Below are 14399 nucleotides of genomic sequence, written 5' to 3' on the forward strand. Positions count from 1 at the left end.
TAGAATTCACATTGTTTTTCTCTTTTAGATTTGTCATTACGGTGTTGAGAAATCTTCCCTGAGAAGATTGTGAGAGTTATGGAGATATCTAGCCGACACGAGTCTCCAATTTTGTATTGATGTGAAGGTATTATTTAGTGTATTCCTAGTCTTTTCTTAAAATTTAGTAGTTTGTGTGGCCATCTAAGCACTTTCGTTAGATAGATTTTCAAATTTAATCTCTTTGTCTTGTTTCTGTTGTTGAGCTAAATGTTTATTTTGTTGAACTCCTTTGACCCCCCTTGTCTTTAAGGGTTACCCATTGGTCTCTCCATGAAAAGTTTAGATGATTCTTCCATTATGGATTGTATGTTCTTGTGTAGGAATTCCCTTGATAATAATCTACTTGATATTTAGGGTAATTCACTAAAGCTACATTTATTAGAATAGCTGAAGAAGCTTCTAAAATGCTTTGCAAAATGAGGTCCCCCGTATAGCTCACATCCTAATTATTGAACTTAGGTAATTAACATCTTGAGTGAGGCTAACTTGTTATACACTTTAACCAATATCATTTCTTCAATATTTTGGTTGTTGTCCTCCATCAACTTGAGATCAACTAGTTTCACAAATACTTGTTAGCATCAAGAACTTTGATTATTCCTACAATTTGGATATCGATTTTGAAGTTTCAGGAACCACTTGTTGTTGTATCGAGTATCGGCTTCCACTTGAGCTATAGTTCATTGTATGTGATTTACATTTGATTTGTGTCATCTAAACTATGTGTTGGGCACACAATCAAGGGTCTCTTAAATCTCTTTTGACTTCACCTAGTGATTTTCCATCATTCTATCTGAAAGTGGGTCTATCGTATCTTTTCTAATGAATTGAGATGTCGGAAACTATTATTCCAAAAACGCATTATCTATTTCATCCCAAGTGGCAATTCTATATGATGTCAACTGATCATAACATTCTTTTGCATTATATGTTAAAGTACAAGAAAACAATTTCAATTGCTTATCTTCTTCAATATGTCCTTCTACCTTGATAGATGTGAACATGGTGAGGAAACACTTTAAATTCTTCTTAGCATCTTCCTTCATCTTTCTATGATATTGTGTTTGTACCAATTTGAAAAGTAACAAAGGATTGAATTTGAAGTTAGTTGTGGTTGCGTGTTGGTTAACAATGGTCAATTTGTTACCTTTGAGTGTACGCCCTCCATAGTCTCCAAGTATTCTTTCAGGTCATTTTGGATCAACTGGTGGAGCTTATATCTTGTTGTCTTACTTATTTTTTTTCTTGGTGTCTAACTCCTTTTTGCTTGCACGAGTGGTTTTTTCAATTTTTGCTTCATAACGAAAAATACCCAAGGTTTGGCCTCACATACAAAGGAACCGTCCAATTCTTTAGTAAGTCGCAATATTGCAATTACTCATTTTGTAGATTATTTAATCCCATGTCCTTGGTGAACCTTTATCCATTTAAGAGAACCGTTCAATTCTTTAGTAAGTCACAATCTGAGGTTAAGTGATAAAATAACATGAATATAAGAGTTTCATATTCTCACCCCTAGTTCTTGGTGGCGGCCGACTAGAATATCTAATTCAAAGTCTTTATCTATTTTTGGTCTAGTGTCACAAGTTAAATTACTAATCAATTCATTGGTTGTCAATCAATAAATAGAATTAAAACTAGATATTTGATAGTTAATAAAAGAACAACCATTAACATAGAAATTGCATCCATGCTACAAAGTTATGGTTTGATATTAGAATTAGAGGTTGACCTAACTTATCCCTACGAAACAGACTTGTAAGCTGAGGGGTGTCACTCTATATAAATTATTTTCAAGCTTTATCTTTAACCAATGCGGGACTTGGGATCTTTTCAATACGCCCACTCATGGTCAAAATTATTGTACTTGGTGCATAGATATAAACGGTGGGTGGTCCATAGTCTGATCGATAGGCTTAAATACCATATTAGAATTAGAGTTTGGCCTAACTCATCCATACAAAACTGACTTGTAAAGTGAGGGGTGTCACTCTCTCTATATATAGTCTTTTCAAGTTTTATCTCTAACCAATATGGGATTTGGGATCTTCCTAATATCTAAGATCAAGTACACAATTTTGAAGTTAATCTATTCGTAGAGTAGTTAGACAATAAAATAGAGTTTAAGGAAGTATTACATAAATCATACAATAAACGATGAAGCTTCAATGGTGAAAAGGTACAACTTTGTTCATAAAAGCTCAAAAAAAATCTCTAACTTTAAATTTTGGAACCCTTATGATTTGTCAAGAGTTTACCTTAAATACTAGGTTTTTCTATTGCGCGATAACGTCGCTCCTATAACCCATCGTGCCACAATCAATCACTTATACTGACGTGGCAGACATAACAAAACTTGAATCGCGTCTCACTGATATACGATCGCAACATGATTTTTCAAGGATTCGCAATGTTGTTTGCCTTTAAGGATCATGTCATGCTCCAAGGTTATTGCGCATTTTTTTAGTTTTTTTATTTCAATACTTGTGTGTTGCCACCATATAAACACAGTAGAATTGTCTGATTATAGTTATTTCAATATGATTTGATAAATGACTAAAACCCTAATTATTTTGAAAATTATATTTTTACTTTTTAAATTTATGTTAATTTTACTTATAAATAAATAGATAATAGACTCTTGAAGTGATCAATATATGTATTATTTTTAGAAACAATGAAAATGCAAAAGAAGTGTTTTTATCATTTCAAGAAATGCATTAGCTAGCATTTTAATTTCTTTATATTTTGATTAATATGGGCCTACGTTTTATTCTAACATTAATGTAGTGCCTTTTCAACATAAATAAACCGGCCAAACTCACAAAATTATTAAAATTCCTCTTTAAGTTTTGCTTTTATTATTACTATTATTTGTCTGGGAGGAGACAAAGAATGTCCCACACATTGAAAAAACTCATAAACTTAATTAAGGTTATTTAATATATGGCAATATTCCGATCATCTCATAATACTCTTAGGCACCTAATACAATTACATTTATATTCTCTACTTTTAAAGATATTTATGTTCTCTACTTTCAAAGATACACATTATTTTTTTTTCAAAATTTAGATTTTTCCGGAGATGTATCTACGAAAGTATTTTAAATTAGAAAATGTTAGGGAAAACTCCAAAATAATTCAATTAAGAAAAGATTATGTATATGCATCTACAAAACAAATCAACGTTGAATAAGAAAATGTACTTCTAAAAATACACCTTCAAAAATAGGAGGCATTTTTGACAACCCCATAAACTGAATTAAAAGTTTCTCTAATATATATAGTAATTGAGGTAGTTAAGCAATTCCTGTTTTTATTTTGAAATCTCTCCGATAGTGAGTTGGTTTTTGTCTCTCTTTTGTGACAAATACAAATACAATTTGAATATAAATAATAAAAAATGAAAGAAATTAGATTTGTCTTTTGTGACAAATTCAAATACAATTTGAATATAAATAATAAAAAAAAAAGAGAGAATTTCTCAATGTACTCCATAATTCTCTTACACATCGCGTGAAATTGCAATTATGTCCCCTATTTCCGTAGATGCACATCTGAAAGTACCATTTTTTTTAAAAAAATTGTCACCTTATGTAGATACATCTACAGAAGTATAATAAACTAGTACAAATGAGGATAAAATACACATAAATTCAGTTCAGGGATTGTTGCGTAGGTGCATCTACGGAATGACTTAGAGCCACATTATTTCGTAGATGCATCTACGAAAGTATCTGATATAGTTTGAACCAGCTTGATCACTCCCCATTGTTACATTTCTTCATCAACACTTACTCTCCCCAACCTAAAAATCATATTTCTTCAATACCATTTTTCACTCCAAAACTCAATTTTTTTTTTGTGCAACAAATCAAAGGGAGCAAGAGAAGACTGAATTTCAGGTAAATATTCATCTTCAACCATTGCATTGCTCACATTATGCATTAAATTTCTATTAAAAAAAGTAATGTTACTTCCGTAGATGCATCTACAGAACGTGTTGGAGATGAACACTTCCGTAGGTGCATCTACGAAACAATGGATGTGTTATTTTGGCCAGCAGTGTTGTAATTTTTTTTTATTTTGACAATTGTTTGCAAATAGGTATGATGCACCCCGATAATATCGCAAGAGAAGTAGTTCCTTTAGTCGATGTTTCTCCGAGTGTTGAAGGGGTAGTTGTAAAGGTGGTAGATGTCGGCAGTGACTTTAATAGCAAGAAAGACTTTGATGATCGTGAAAGCATGCTAACATGGATTCGTAGGAATGCAACTAACCTTGGTTTTGCTGAGGTAATAGGAAGATCGGATAATGATACGGCAAGAAGAAACCCTTTCGTAACAATGTTGTGCGAAAGAAGCGGGAAATACCCTCCTCCTCTAAGGAATTTTAAAAGAGACGACACGGGTACTAGGAAGTGCGAGTGTTCATTTAAAATTCGTGGTTACATGTTGGCTAGCAAGAAATGGATATTCTCGGTTATTTGTGGTTTGCATAACCATGATTTGTGCGCAAAATTACAAGGACACCCCAGTATATTTCGGCTCAAGCTGGAAGAGAAGACATGTATTAATGGCATGTCCTTGAATCTTGTCCAACCGAAAAATATACTTGCCATATTGAAAAGGAAGGAACCCGACAACGTATCGAATATAAGGAAAGTGTATAATCAACGGTACCGTAATAATAAGGCGAATAAGGGAGATAGGAGTGAGATGCAACAACTGTTGAAAATGTTGGATGATCACAAATATGCGTCGTGGTACAAAACTTGTGATGACGGGGTTACACTCCGAGATATTTTTTGGACTCATCCGGATTCGATAAAGTTGTTCAACACATTCTCGACAGTGCTCCTTCTCGATTCTACCTACAAGACCAACAAGTATCAACTTCCATTATTTGAGATGGTCGGTGTTACATCCACCAAAAAAACGTACGTCGTTGGTTTTGCTTTTTTAGAGTGTGAAAAAGAGAATAATTTTAGGTGGGCATTAGAGGTGTGCCAGTCACTTTTGAAGCAATAAGTCGAGATGCCTAAGGCGATTGTTATGGACCGCGATACCGCTTTGATGAATGCAGTTGCAAAGGTATTTGCTTCTTTTAATGCATTACTTTGTCGATATCACATAGCATGTAATATGAGAAGTAAGGTTAAACCCGCTGTGGGGGTGAAACAAGTAGAGACCGAAGGTGGTAAACCGGTGAAGCCCGAAGTGGTTGTTGACCAAATAATGGATGCATGGGCATGTATTGCAAGCTCTTCGACAAAAGAATTATACGCCGATGCCGTATTGCAATTTTGAAAAGTATGTGAAAAGTATCATGATTTATTGAAATATGTTGAAAGCACCATTCTTGACAAGGTGAAAGAGAAGTTTGTTTGTGCATGGATTAATAATGTCCGACACCTTGGGAATACAACCACCAATAGAGTTGAGTCGGCACATGTTACTTTGAAAAATTGGTTGGGTAATAGCAAGGGTGATTTGTGTCGAGATTGGGACACCGTAAATCTCATGATTAAAAACCAACACAATGAGATACAAACCTCGTTCGGTCAGAGAATTATTATGTTGGAGCATCGATTTAAGGACAACATCCTTTACTCTCAATTGATCGGCAATATGTCTCAGGCCAGATTGAACTATATCTTTCACGAGGCCAAACGAGGTGAAACTTTTGGTGGCGATAGCGCAAAATGTAGTTGCACTATTACTATGACGTATGGTCTCCTGTGTGCTTGTGTTATTACTAAAAAGGATAGACTAGGCGAGCCAATAAGAATGGATAAAGTCACTCCTCATTGGAAGAGACTTAGTTTTGATGATGATGGTTACATCGAAGGAGAAAAATCGAATATCTATATTACTTCCGAATTGGAGACGATACATGAGAGTTTTTCGAAGGCCGATGACAACATGAAACTATACATCAAAGAGCACTAGCGGAAGATCGGATTTCCAGAAACAACTGACATGAAACCGCCGTCTCAACCGGTTAAGACAAAGGATGCTCCGAAGAAAGTGAATCCTATGCTGAATGACAACTCGACTACACGGTCTCCTTCATATTGTGAGCACGTCGACAAACTCTTTCCCAACTCACCTACTCCGAAATCTCAAAAAAGTTCAAACAAAGGAGCTCGCATTAGCAAACCGCCTCTGACACCTATTTCACCCAAAATTCCAGTTATCAAAGAGATGCCTATTCCACCGAACATTCCTTTCATTGAAGAGATGTCAATTTTTATGCACCCTTACATCGAGCAGATCGTAGATGTTGGGGGACGGTAATTGCGGTTACTGAGCCGTCTCGGCGTTGCTTGGTCATGGGGAGGATAGCCATATGGTTTTCCGTCATAAACTCATCCAAGAGTTGAATACGCATAAAGAATCGTACACGCGGTTATATGGAGAGGAAGCTAAATTTGAAGCGGTTAACGAAGCTCTTGTGCCTTGGATGGGCCCTTACGCACCGGTGTCAAAATTGATGAAATTCTCATAAATGGGACATCTTATTGCATGCTCCTATGATATGGTGTGCATTCATTTGACGCGTTATGGTTTTTCGGAAACCTTTTTCCCACTCAGAATCGCACCGCCTACAAATTCAAATGCTCGCATTATGTGTAATGGATGGCTTTCAAAAGCGAATCACTGTGTGCAACTTTACTTGAAACCGGGATTCCCCATACCACCTACGTCACCGGAATGGGATCTTCATCATATCGAAGATGTCGAAACGTGGTCGGATCTTTTTGTTGATAGGATGCACGAATTCGAAAGATTGAACAACATCGAGAAGGAAGCAAATAAGGAAAAGTCAAAATTGGAACCACCAATAGATTTAGCCGGTGACGGTTCTTTTGATATATTTTCTAGTTTCTAAGTGTAATATATGCACTCATTGCAATATAATCATTTTTTGTCAAGTATTAGTTTATGTGTTTTCCTTCTACTTTTACTTCTATTGCTACTGCATTTTGTTCTGTTAAGAAAAATAACATGGAAACTTTTGTAGATGTATCTACGGAAGGCTCTAATTTGGAATATTATGGATTTTTTCTGTAGGTACATCTACAGAAGCAAAATATCTATGATCCTCCGTGGATATACCTACGGAATATTCTGTGACAGAGATTGTGTGTTCCATATTCACCAAGGGCTTCTATAAAGTTTGGGTTTCTAGGGTTGTATTACACACAAACACAAAAATGGCATCCCCTAGGCCATGCTCATGGCAGCGAACATCATTCAAGCGCCCCTCTCCTGAACCGATTATTTTCAAAAGGGATGGGCATGTTATTTTCTCTCCTCTCAAACCCCTGATGCCGATGAAATTTTGGCACATCCATTCCTTGGACCAACTTAAAAGCGGTCGAATGTCTTGGTTAGAGGGGGATTACAAAATTGGAGAAGTCATCAGAAGGATTCAGAGGCTTAGAACAAAGACCTCGCTTGAGACCGGAGAAACGGAACGTTAGTGGGATGAGGTGGAAAACAATACTGATGTCATTCAATTGATGCATGTATCAGATGATATCGTTTTGACTATTGTAATTTCTTAGATTTCTTAATTTTCTATTAGAAATTTTGATGTAATGCCGATTTTAATCAATGAATGTTTCTTTTATCGTTACAAATGTTGTTCTTCGTGTTTTCTGGGTCTGGGTTGATTCCGTGGATACAGCTACGGAAGTGTTCCGTATGTGCATCTACGGAACTTTTTTACGTAAATGTTAAAAAAAGGTGCTTCCGTAGATGCATCTACGGAAGCTGGAGGGTATTTTTTCCAATTCAGTGGTGCGTGAGAAATGTATGGGGTGAGGTTAGAAATTCTCCAAATATAATGTGTTTGACTAAGAATATTTTTGAGAAAGAATATTTTTGAGAAGGTATACCGAATATTATTTACCAATAAATTTTGGAAGAAACTTAAAAGAATATATAAATCAAACAGTGTGTTAAATTAGTTGTTGTTTTAGGAGAAGTTTTAGAATTGACTATGTGTATGTTTAGTTAAGCGGGAAAGAAATTTGATTTTGAATTAATTTATTTTGACAAATTTATTTTTGTTAGATATTATTTGTTATATTTATGTTTTAGCCTTTATTTTTTATCAAGTCCTAGTTTTTAGGAAGAATAGGTTAGTTATGAAGTCCTAATTGTTTAGGGAGAATTAGTTTTTTGTTCCAATTTCTTAGTAACCACGTTGTAGGCTTGTAAACATGGTTTTTGCCACTTTCCTATTATGTGAAAAGGCTATAATCAATCTCTTTTTGTTCCATTCAATAAGAGAGTTTTTCTTTCTGCTATATCTTTGTCTCTGAGTTTTAACAATTGGTATCAGAGCTACAAAATGGGCCTAATAAAGTGTGAGTTAAACAAAGAGAGAAAATAATGTCAACCTCAAAGAAGTTTGTGCAACCATCCATTCTGAGGTTCGATGGCCATTATGATCATTATTCATTGATAATGGAGAATTTTCTGAGGAGCAGGGAGATATGGAGCCTATTGGACAAAGGAGTCTCTGAGTCGACAATTGGGACAGGACCGACAAGTGAAGTGCGGAGGAAGAATGTGGAGGATGCCAAACTCAAAGATTTTGAAGGTCGAGAAATTCTTGTTATGGGCGATTGATAGAGAAAACTTGGAAACAATTCTTGACAAGGGAACGTCGAAGGTAATTTGGAACTAAAGGAAACAAAATGGTGAGTTGCTCACCATGAAAGGAGGAGAAAAAATGGACAGTTTCTTGGGAAGAACCTTGGTTATGGTGAACAAGATGAAGTCAAATGGTGAGACAATGAATTAAAATATAGAGCTTAGTAATATAATTATATCATTGACGACCAAGTTTAGTGATGTTGATTGTTTGATAAAGGAGTCAAATGATCTAAGTACTTTAAGCATTGATGAGTTGCATAGGAGTTTCCTTGTACATGAAAAACACATGTACGGATACCAAGAGGAGAAACATGTGTTAAAAGTAGTTCATGAAGACATGCCAGGTAGGGGAAATGGTTAAGGCATATCTAGAGGAGGATGTGGCAGAGGGAGAGGGAGACATTCTCTAATCAAAGTAATTATTGGGTGTTTCAAATGCCATAACTTAGAACACTTTCAATACGAGTGTCTTGATTGTGAAGAGATAGCAAATTATGATGAGTTGGATGAAGAAGATGAGTTTTTGTTGATGTCTTATGAATATCCACATCAAACAAAGAGAGAAGAAATATGGTGTTTTGACTCGGGTTGGAGTAATCATATCCCCGGAAATAAGGAATGTTTTTAGATTTAGAAAAAGATTACTTACAGGTATAATCAAGAAGTGATCAAAGCTCATTGATAAACAAGATTTGTCTACCACTCATGAAATTATTGTTTTGATGATGAAAAGACCTGATGGTAACAATCTTAAAGTCAAGCAATGACTGAAGTTAACCCATAAGGTCAAAGATGTACAAAATGGTTGATCAACTTATTTCTCTTAATCTAGCTAAAGAATAACCTGTGAGATTGTTACTCTCTTATGATGGTGACTAACTTGAAGATATCTCAAGTCTCTGAAAGATTCAAGTGAAGTGCTTATATGATTGGCATATCTAGTAAAAGGACTTGAAACTTTAGAGTGTGAAAGAGAGTAAGTTTGAAAGCTCGTTTAATTGTGTATGTTTGAGTATTTAGAGTATTGTAAAAACACAAGAGATTTTTTGGAAGCATTAAGGAAAATAAACACAAGACGTTTTTTGAAGCCTCTCTTTTTCAAACAAAATCACCAAGAAATGTTTTTGGAACCTAGCCAGATGAATTGAGAACTGTCAGATTAATAGTGATAACTATTTAAACTATCTAATTGATTAGAACAAATGCCTAGTCGATTAGATGAGAGCGAATCAAGTCCATAATCAATTATGACAGTATCTTAATGAATGGTAATGCCTCTCTATCAAAACCTTCCAGTTTGGGAAGCAATAATCGATTACTGCATGTACCTAATCGATTAGATAATCTAGTAAGTTACTTATTTTTCCCATGGAATTTTTCCTAAAATGAACCATTTTTTAGCCTATAAATAGAGGCATTTCCTTTCATTTTAAACACATCACAAAACGTGAGATATCTCTCTCTCTCTCTCTCTCTCTCTCTCTCTCTCTCTCTCTCTCTCTCTCTCTCTCTCTCTCTCTCTCTCTCTCAACATCACTCTAAATTGCTTCTCTTTCTCTCATAGCACTTTGAAAAATGCTCTTGAGTTTAGTGAGGAAATTGTTTTCGGCAAGGGCTTTATTGTAAATTTAGCAAGGGCTTTTCCCTCTAGAGTATATTATTTTTCCTTAAGAAGTAATTGATTGGGTTTGAAGCTAAACGTGTATAAAAACTCTTTTTTTAATTAGTATACATCTTTGTTTGGCCCATGAGCTCCTCCATTAAAGAAAAACTTTGTTTGGAGTTTGGAGGAGGGGGGGGGGGGGGGCTTGAAAAAAGATTTTTTATAAAAATATAAAGAAAATTTTAACCTTTTTTTGAAAAAAAAAAAACTATTTTGAATCGAATGATAAAAGATGACTCATTATTAACATATTTTTAATTTTTGAAATACTATAACAACCTAAATGAGGGAGATTTTTGTTTTTTTAATAAAATAAATCCCTCAAAATCCTCTTCATCTAATTCCTTCTATATTTTTCACTCATCCTCCCCTTTTTCAAAGCTCTCCCCTCCAAACTCTCGAACAACGGTTTGAGATCAGCCCAGTATGAAATCTCAAATTTATGAGTTCAAAGAATATAAAAGCTCAGTAGATTCCATATCACCCGGTAAAAATCTTGTTTCAGTTCGTGTTCAGCCCGTGCAAAACCTCTATTCAGTTTGAAGGATAGCCAAATCAAAACTCCAACTTGGTTTGAGATTAGCCAGAGGAAAATCTCAATTTTTCTTAAAGACTAACCAATCAAATCTCTGTTCATTGTTTGGCATGAAGACTAAACGCTTCATTCCTCAGTTCATTATTTGGGAAGTCAACCTAAATCTCTATTTTCCTTGTGTAATGGGGTTAGTGGGCTTAACCTTCAAAAAGCTCTCAAGCATTATTGAATACTCTCAAGAATAATTCTTAGGGAGAGGAGTAAGTCACTTCATTAAAATCGAACCTCTATAAATCTCTAGTGTTATCTATTTTCCTGCTTATTTTACACTTATTTCAACACTCTGGTGTTAACTTTCTTACTTTCTGCTTATTTTCTTTATTTTTATTTTTCGTTGCATATCCAAATGTTTTTTAGAAAAAAATTTCAAACAATAATTTAGAAAATAACATTGTTTTACTATCGTTTTTCAAACCTTCATATTTCACGCCCCCTCTTCTGTATGGAGTCACATGTTCAACAAGTGGCATCGGATCCTAACTCTTGTTCAAAAATTATTCATCTCGTGAGGAGGATGACTTCCAACATTGATTTTTACAAGACTTTGCTAAACACACCTCCACCATTTAATGATGATAGGTTTGAAATATGGAAAGCTAGATTTAAAATTTTCATTCAAAGTTATGAACTATTATCAATGGTTTGTTTATCCCTACTCATCATGTTAATGGAGAAGTATGAGATGAACCATATTTCCTTTGGACCATAGAGGAAAAGAAAAAGTTTGAAATTGATTTTAAAACTAAACTTTTGTAGTTATGTCCTTAGATGAAAATCAATTCTTTTATGTTAATAATTGTGAATTTGTCAAGAGAATGTGGGACACTCTCGAAATGATATATGGAGTTTCTCCTAGTGTCGAATAAGATTGAATGAATACACGAGGCAAAGACGATGAATGTTTCATTCATAAATTCCTCTCTAAATTTAGAAATGTTGGAAAAAATATTAGAACCTTTGTTACTAAAAAATATATAAGACTTATGAATTTGAATAAAAAACCAAATCCAATCCTTAAATCGAGAGATGAGAATGCTTGTAACTTTCAAGAAAAATCCAACAAGGAAGAAATCGTTGAGAAGTTAAATTAATAAATTCAACTGCAAATGATGAAGGCATTAGATCAAGTCTAGAAGAATTCCTAGAAACTTCATCAGCAAACTCTTGTGAAGACAAATCAACTCCAAAAATCTCCTTCGAAAGAACAATATTGGTAGTTGAACGATCCTTGGAAGATTCAACGTCAATTTGAAGAACTTCATCTAGAAGAGAATATGAAGAAGAAGCTTCATCTAGTGGAATATTTGAGATAAGAGAAGAGAAGAAATCCCAATGAACAACACACTCAGAGATTCGACATCAACAAGGAACCTCGAAGAATGAACCTTGAGTAGAACCTTTGGAGAATCTTCGTCCATCCAAGAAGAATGACCATGAGGTAACAAAGTTATCATACAAGCAATTGTTCAAATAAGCGTAACTTACACCTTAAAGATTATCTTGAATTTCTAGAAATGAGTAATGCAACACTTAGGCACGAAATACCTAATATTAGAAACCTAGATGGAACATGTGAGACTTGTGTATCAATGAAAAAAAAGTAAAAAATTTGCATGAAACCCTAAGTAAATTTACTAAGGGGAAAGAAAACCTTTACTTCATTCTATCAAGTCAAAGACCTTCCTTAAATAAAACTGGATCAGGGTTTAAGTCTGGTAGAACTCATGGTAGGGGATTAAATAGGAAGAAAGAAAATCAACAATGCCTATAAATGTTCCCATTGCAATAGGTTTTGCCATCTATAGTCATTTTGTTTTAATAAATTGATAGGGTCTAAAGGTAATAACCCTGGACCTCTTACAACTACTAACATACCAGGACCCATGAAAATTTGGGTACATAAGGTGCAAATCTAATATGTTTTGGAGGGATATTTTAAAGTTTTAATGAAGTGTTAATTGTGTAAAGAAAAGTGCATACTTTAGATTATGCAATCGTGATTTTCTGAAATGATGTTGGTGATCCAAGGATATTCACTAATGGTGTATATCAATGATTGTGATTAAAGCAAACGTTCGTTGAGGATGGTATCAACTTCTCTGATCTTTAATGATCAAATAACCTCTTAGTAGGATAAGAAGATAAGTCTATAGTGGATATATATATATATATATATATATATATATATATATATATATATATATATATATATCGTGTTTAACTAACATTCGCATCCAATGGTCCGTACAAAAGGATGTACGGCATTGTATTGTCATTCCCTCAAAAGGAGAAGTCTTTATCAAAGTTACGTGGTAATCAAGTTAGTACATTGTTTGAAGGTTAAATAAATGAAAAACTCTGATTAAAACTTTAAATAAGGGCTTTTTTTATTTGCTCATCAATTAAAAATTATTGTATCTAACTTAATGGTTGAACTTTTAGCATTTTATAAGAAAATGGGGCAATTAGAATGAGCAAACAGATTTAGCTTTTATTCCAATCTCATTCCTTAAGCTCATTTATGATCATATCCTTGTTGATCACAACTTGCTTATTCACTGGATCAAATAGTTTGTTTCCACCAGTCAAATAATATCCTATTAGGATCATTTGATTCGATTTATCATCAAGTTTTCTTCTCAATTGATTAGGCACATGTCTATGTGCTATAGATCCAAATACTTTCAGATGACTTAAGATAGGCTTGACACTAGCCTAATATTCTTCTAGCGTGATTCCTTCTATTTTCTTCGTCCATCATCTGTTCAAAATGTATGTTGCACTCGACACAGCTTCTCCCCAAAATTCTTTAGGTGAGTGCTTAGATTTCAACATACTTCTCACCATGTTCTTTATCGAAGGTGTTATGTTGACAAACCAATATTTCCTACCAGTTATGTGTGATGTGCATCCTGAGTCCAAGTACCATTGGTCCTTGAATTTTCTTCATCTTTTATTGTGACCATCAACAATATCTCTTCTTCTTCTTCTTCATGCTTTGCAAGCATTGCATCATTTTCTTGATTCTTTTGATTTTCAAGAAAATCATTAGAGTAGTGACCATACTTCTGACAATTGAAACACCGAATATGACTTTTGTCAGGTTTTCATCCATCACCTCTTCCTCTACCTAAAACACCATTTTTGTGGTTGCTTTGGTATGAGGTTCTTCTTTGGTTCGACGAATTTCCTTCTTGTTGGTTTCCTCTACCAGTCAAATTGTTGTAACCTCCTCTACCTTTGTTGTCGAACCATTTTCCTTTCTTTTCTCTTGCTGATTGCGCCTGCAAATCCATATCACTCTTCGACTTACTTGCAGCTCTTTCAACCATTCTTTGTTCATGACATTCAAACATCCCTCGAAGCTCTTCCTTTTTCAATGTTAAAAAATCTTTCGATTCTTCTATGGCTACTACCACATGATT

The 14399-nt window shown here is 34.4% G+C and overlaps 1 protein-coding gene across 1 annotated transcript; it reads left to right on the forward strand.

Moving 5' to 3' along the window:
- The first annotated feature begins 5080 nt into the window (after window positions 1–5080).
- Window positions 5081–5995, forward strand: LOC131658747 (uncharacterized). The gene is made up of 2 exons (XM_058928011.1): window positions 5081–5338; window positions 5414–5995. The coding sequence occupies exons 1-2, from the start codon at window positions 5081–5083 to the stop codon at window positions 5993–5995; spliced, it is 840 nt and encodes a 279-aa protein (XP_058783994.1).
- The last annotated feature ends 8404 nt before the right edge of the window (window positions 5996–14399 follow it).

This window comes from Vicia villosa, linkage group LG3, assembly GCF_029867415.1.
Source record: "Vicia villosa cultivar HV-30 ecotype Madison, WI linkage group LG3, Vvil1.0, whole genome shotgun sequence".
Taxonomy (NCBI): domain Eukaryota; kingdom Viridiplantae; phylum Streptophyta; class Magnoliopsida; order Fabales; family Fabaceae; genus Vicia; species Vicia villosa.

What these genes read in the sequence shown, in the direction of transcription:
- LOC131658747 (XM_058928011.1), top strand. Translation starts at nt 5,081, where the DNA reads ATGCCTAAGGCGATTGTTATGGACCGCGATACCGCTTTGATGAATGCA. An exon ending in AAGAATTATACGCCGATGCC is followed by an intron (nt 5,339 to 5,413) that starts GTATTGCAATTT and finishes ATTCTTGACAAG; the next exon opens with GTGAAAGAGAAGTTTGTTTG.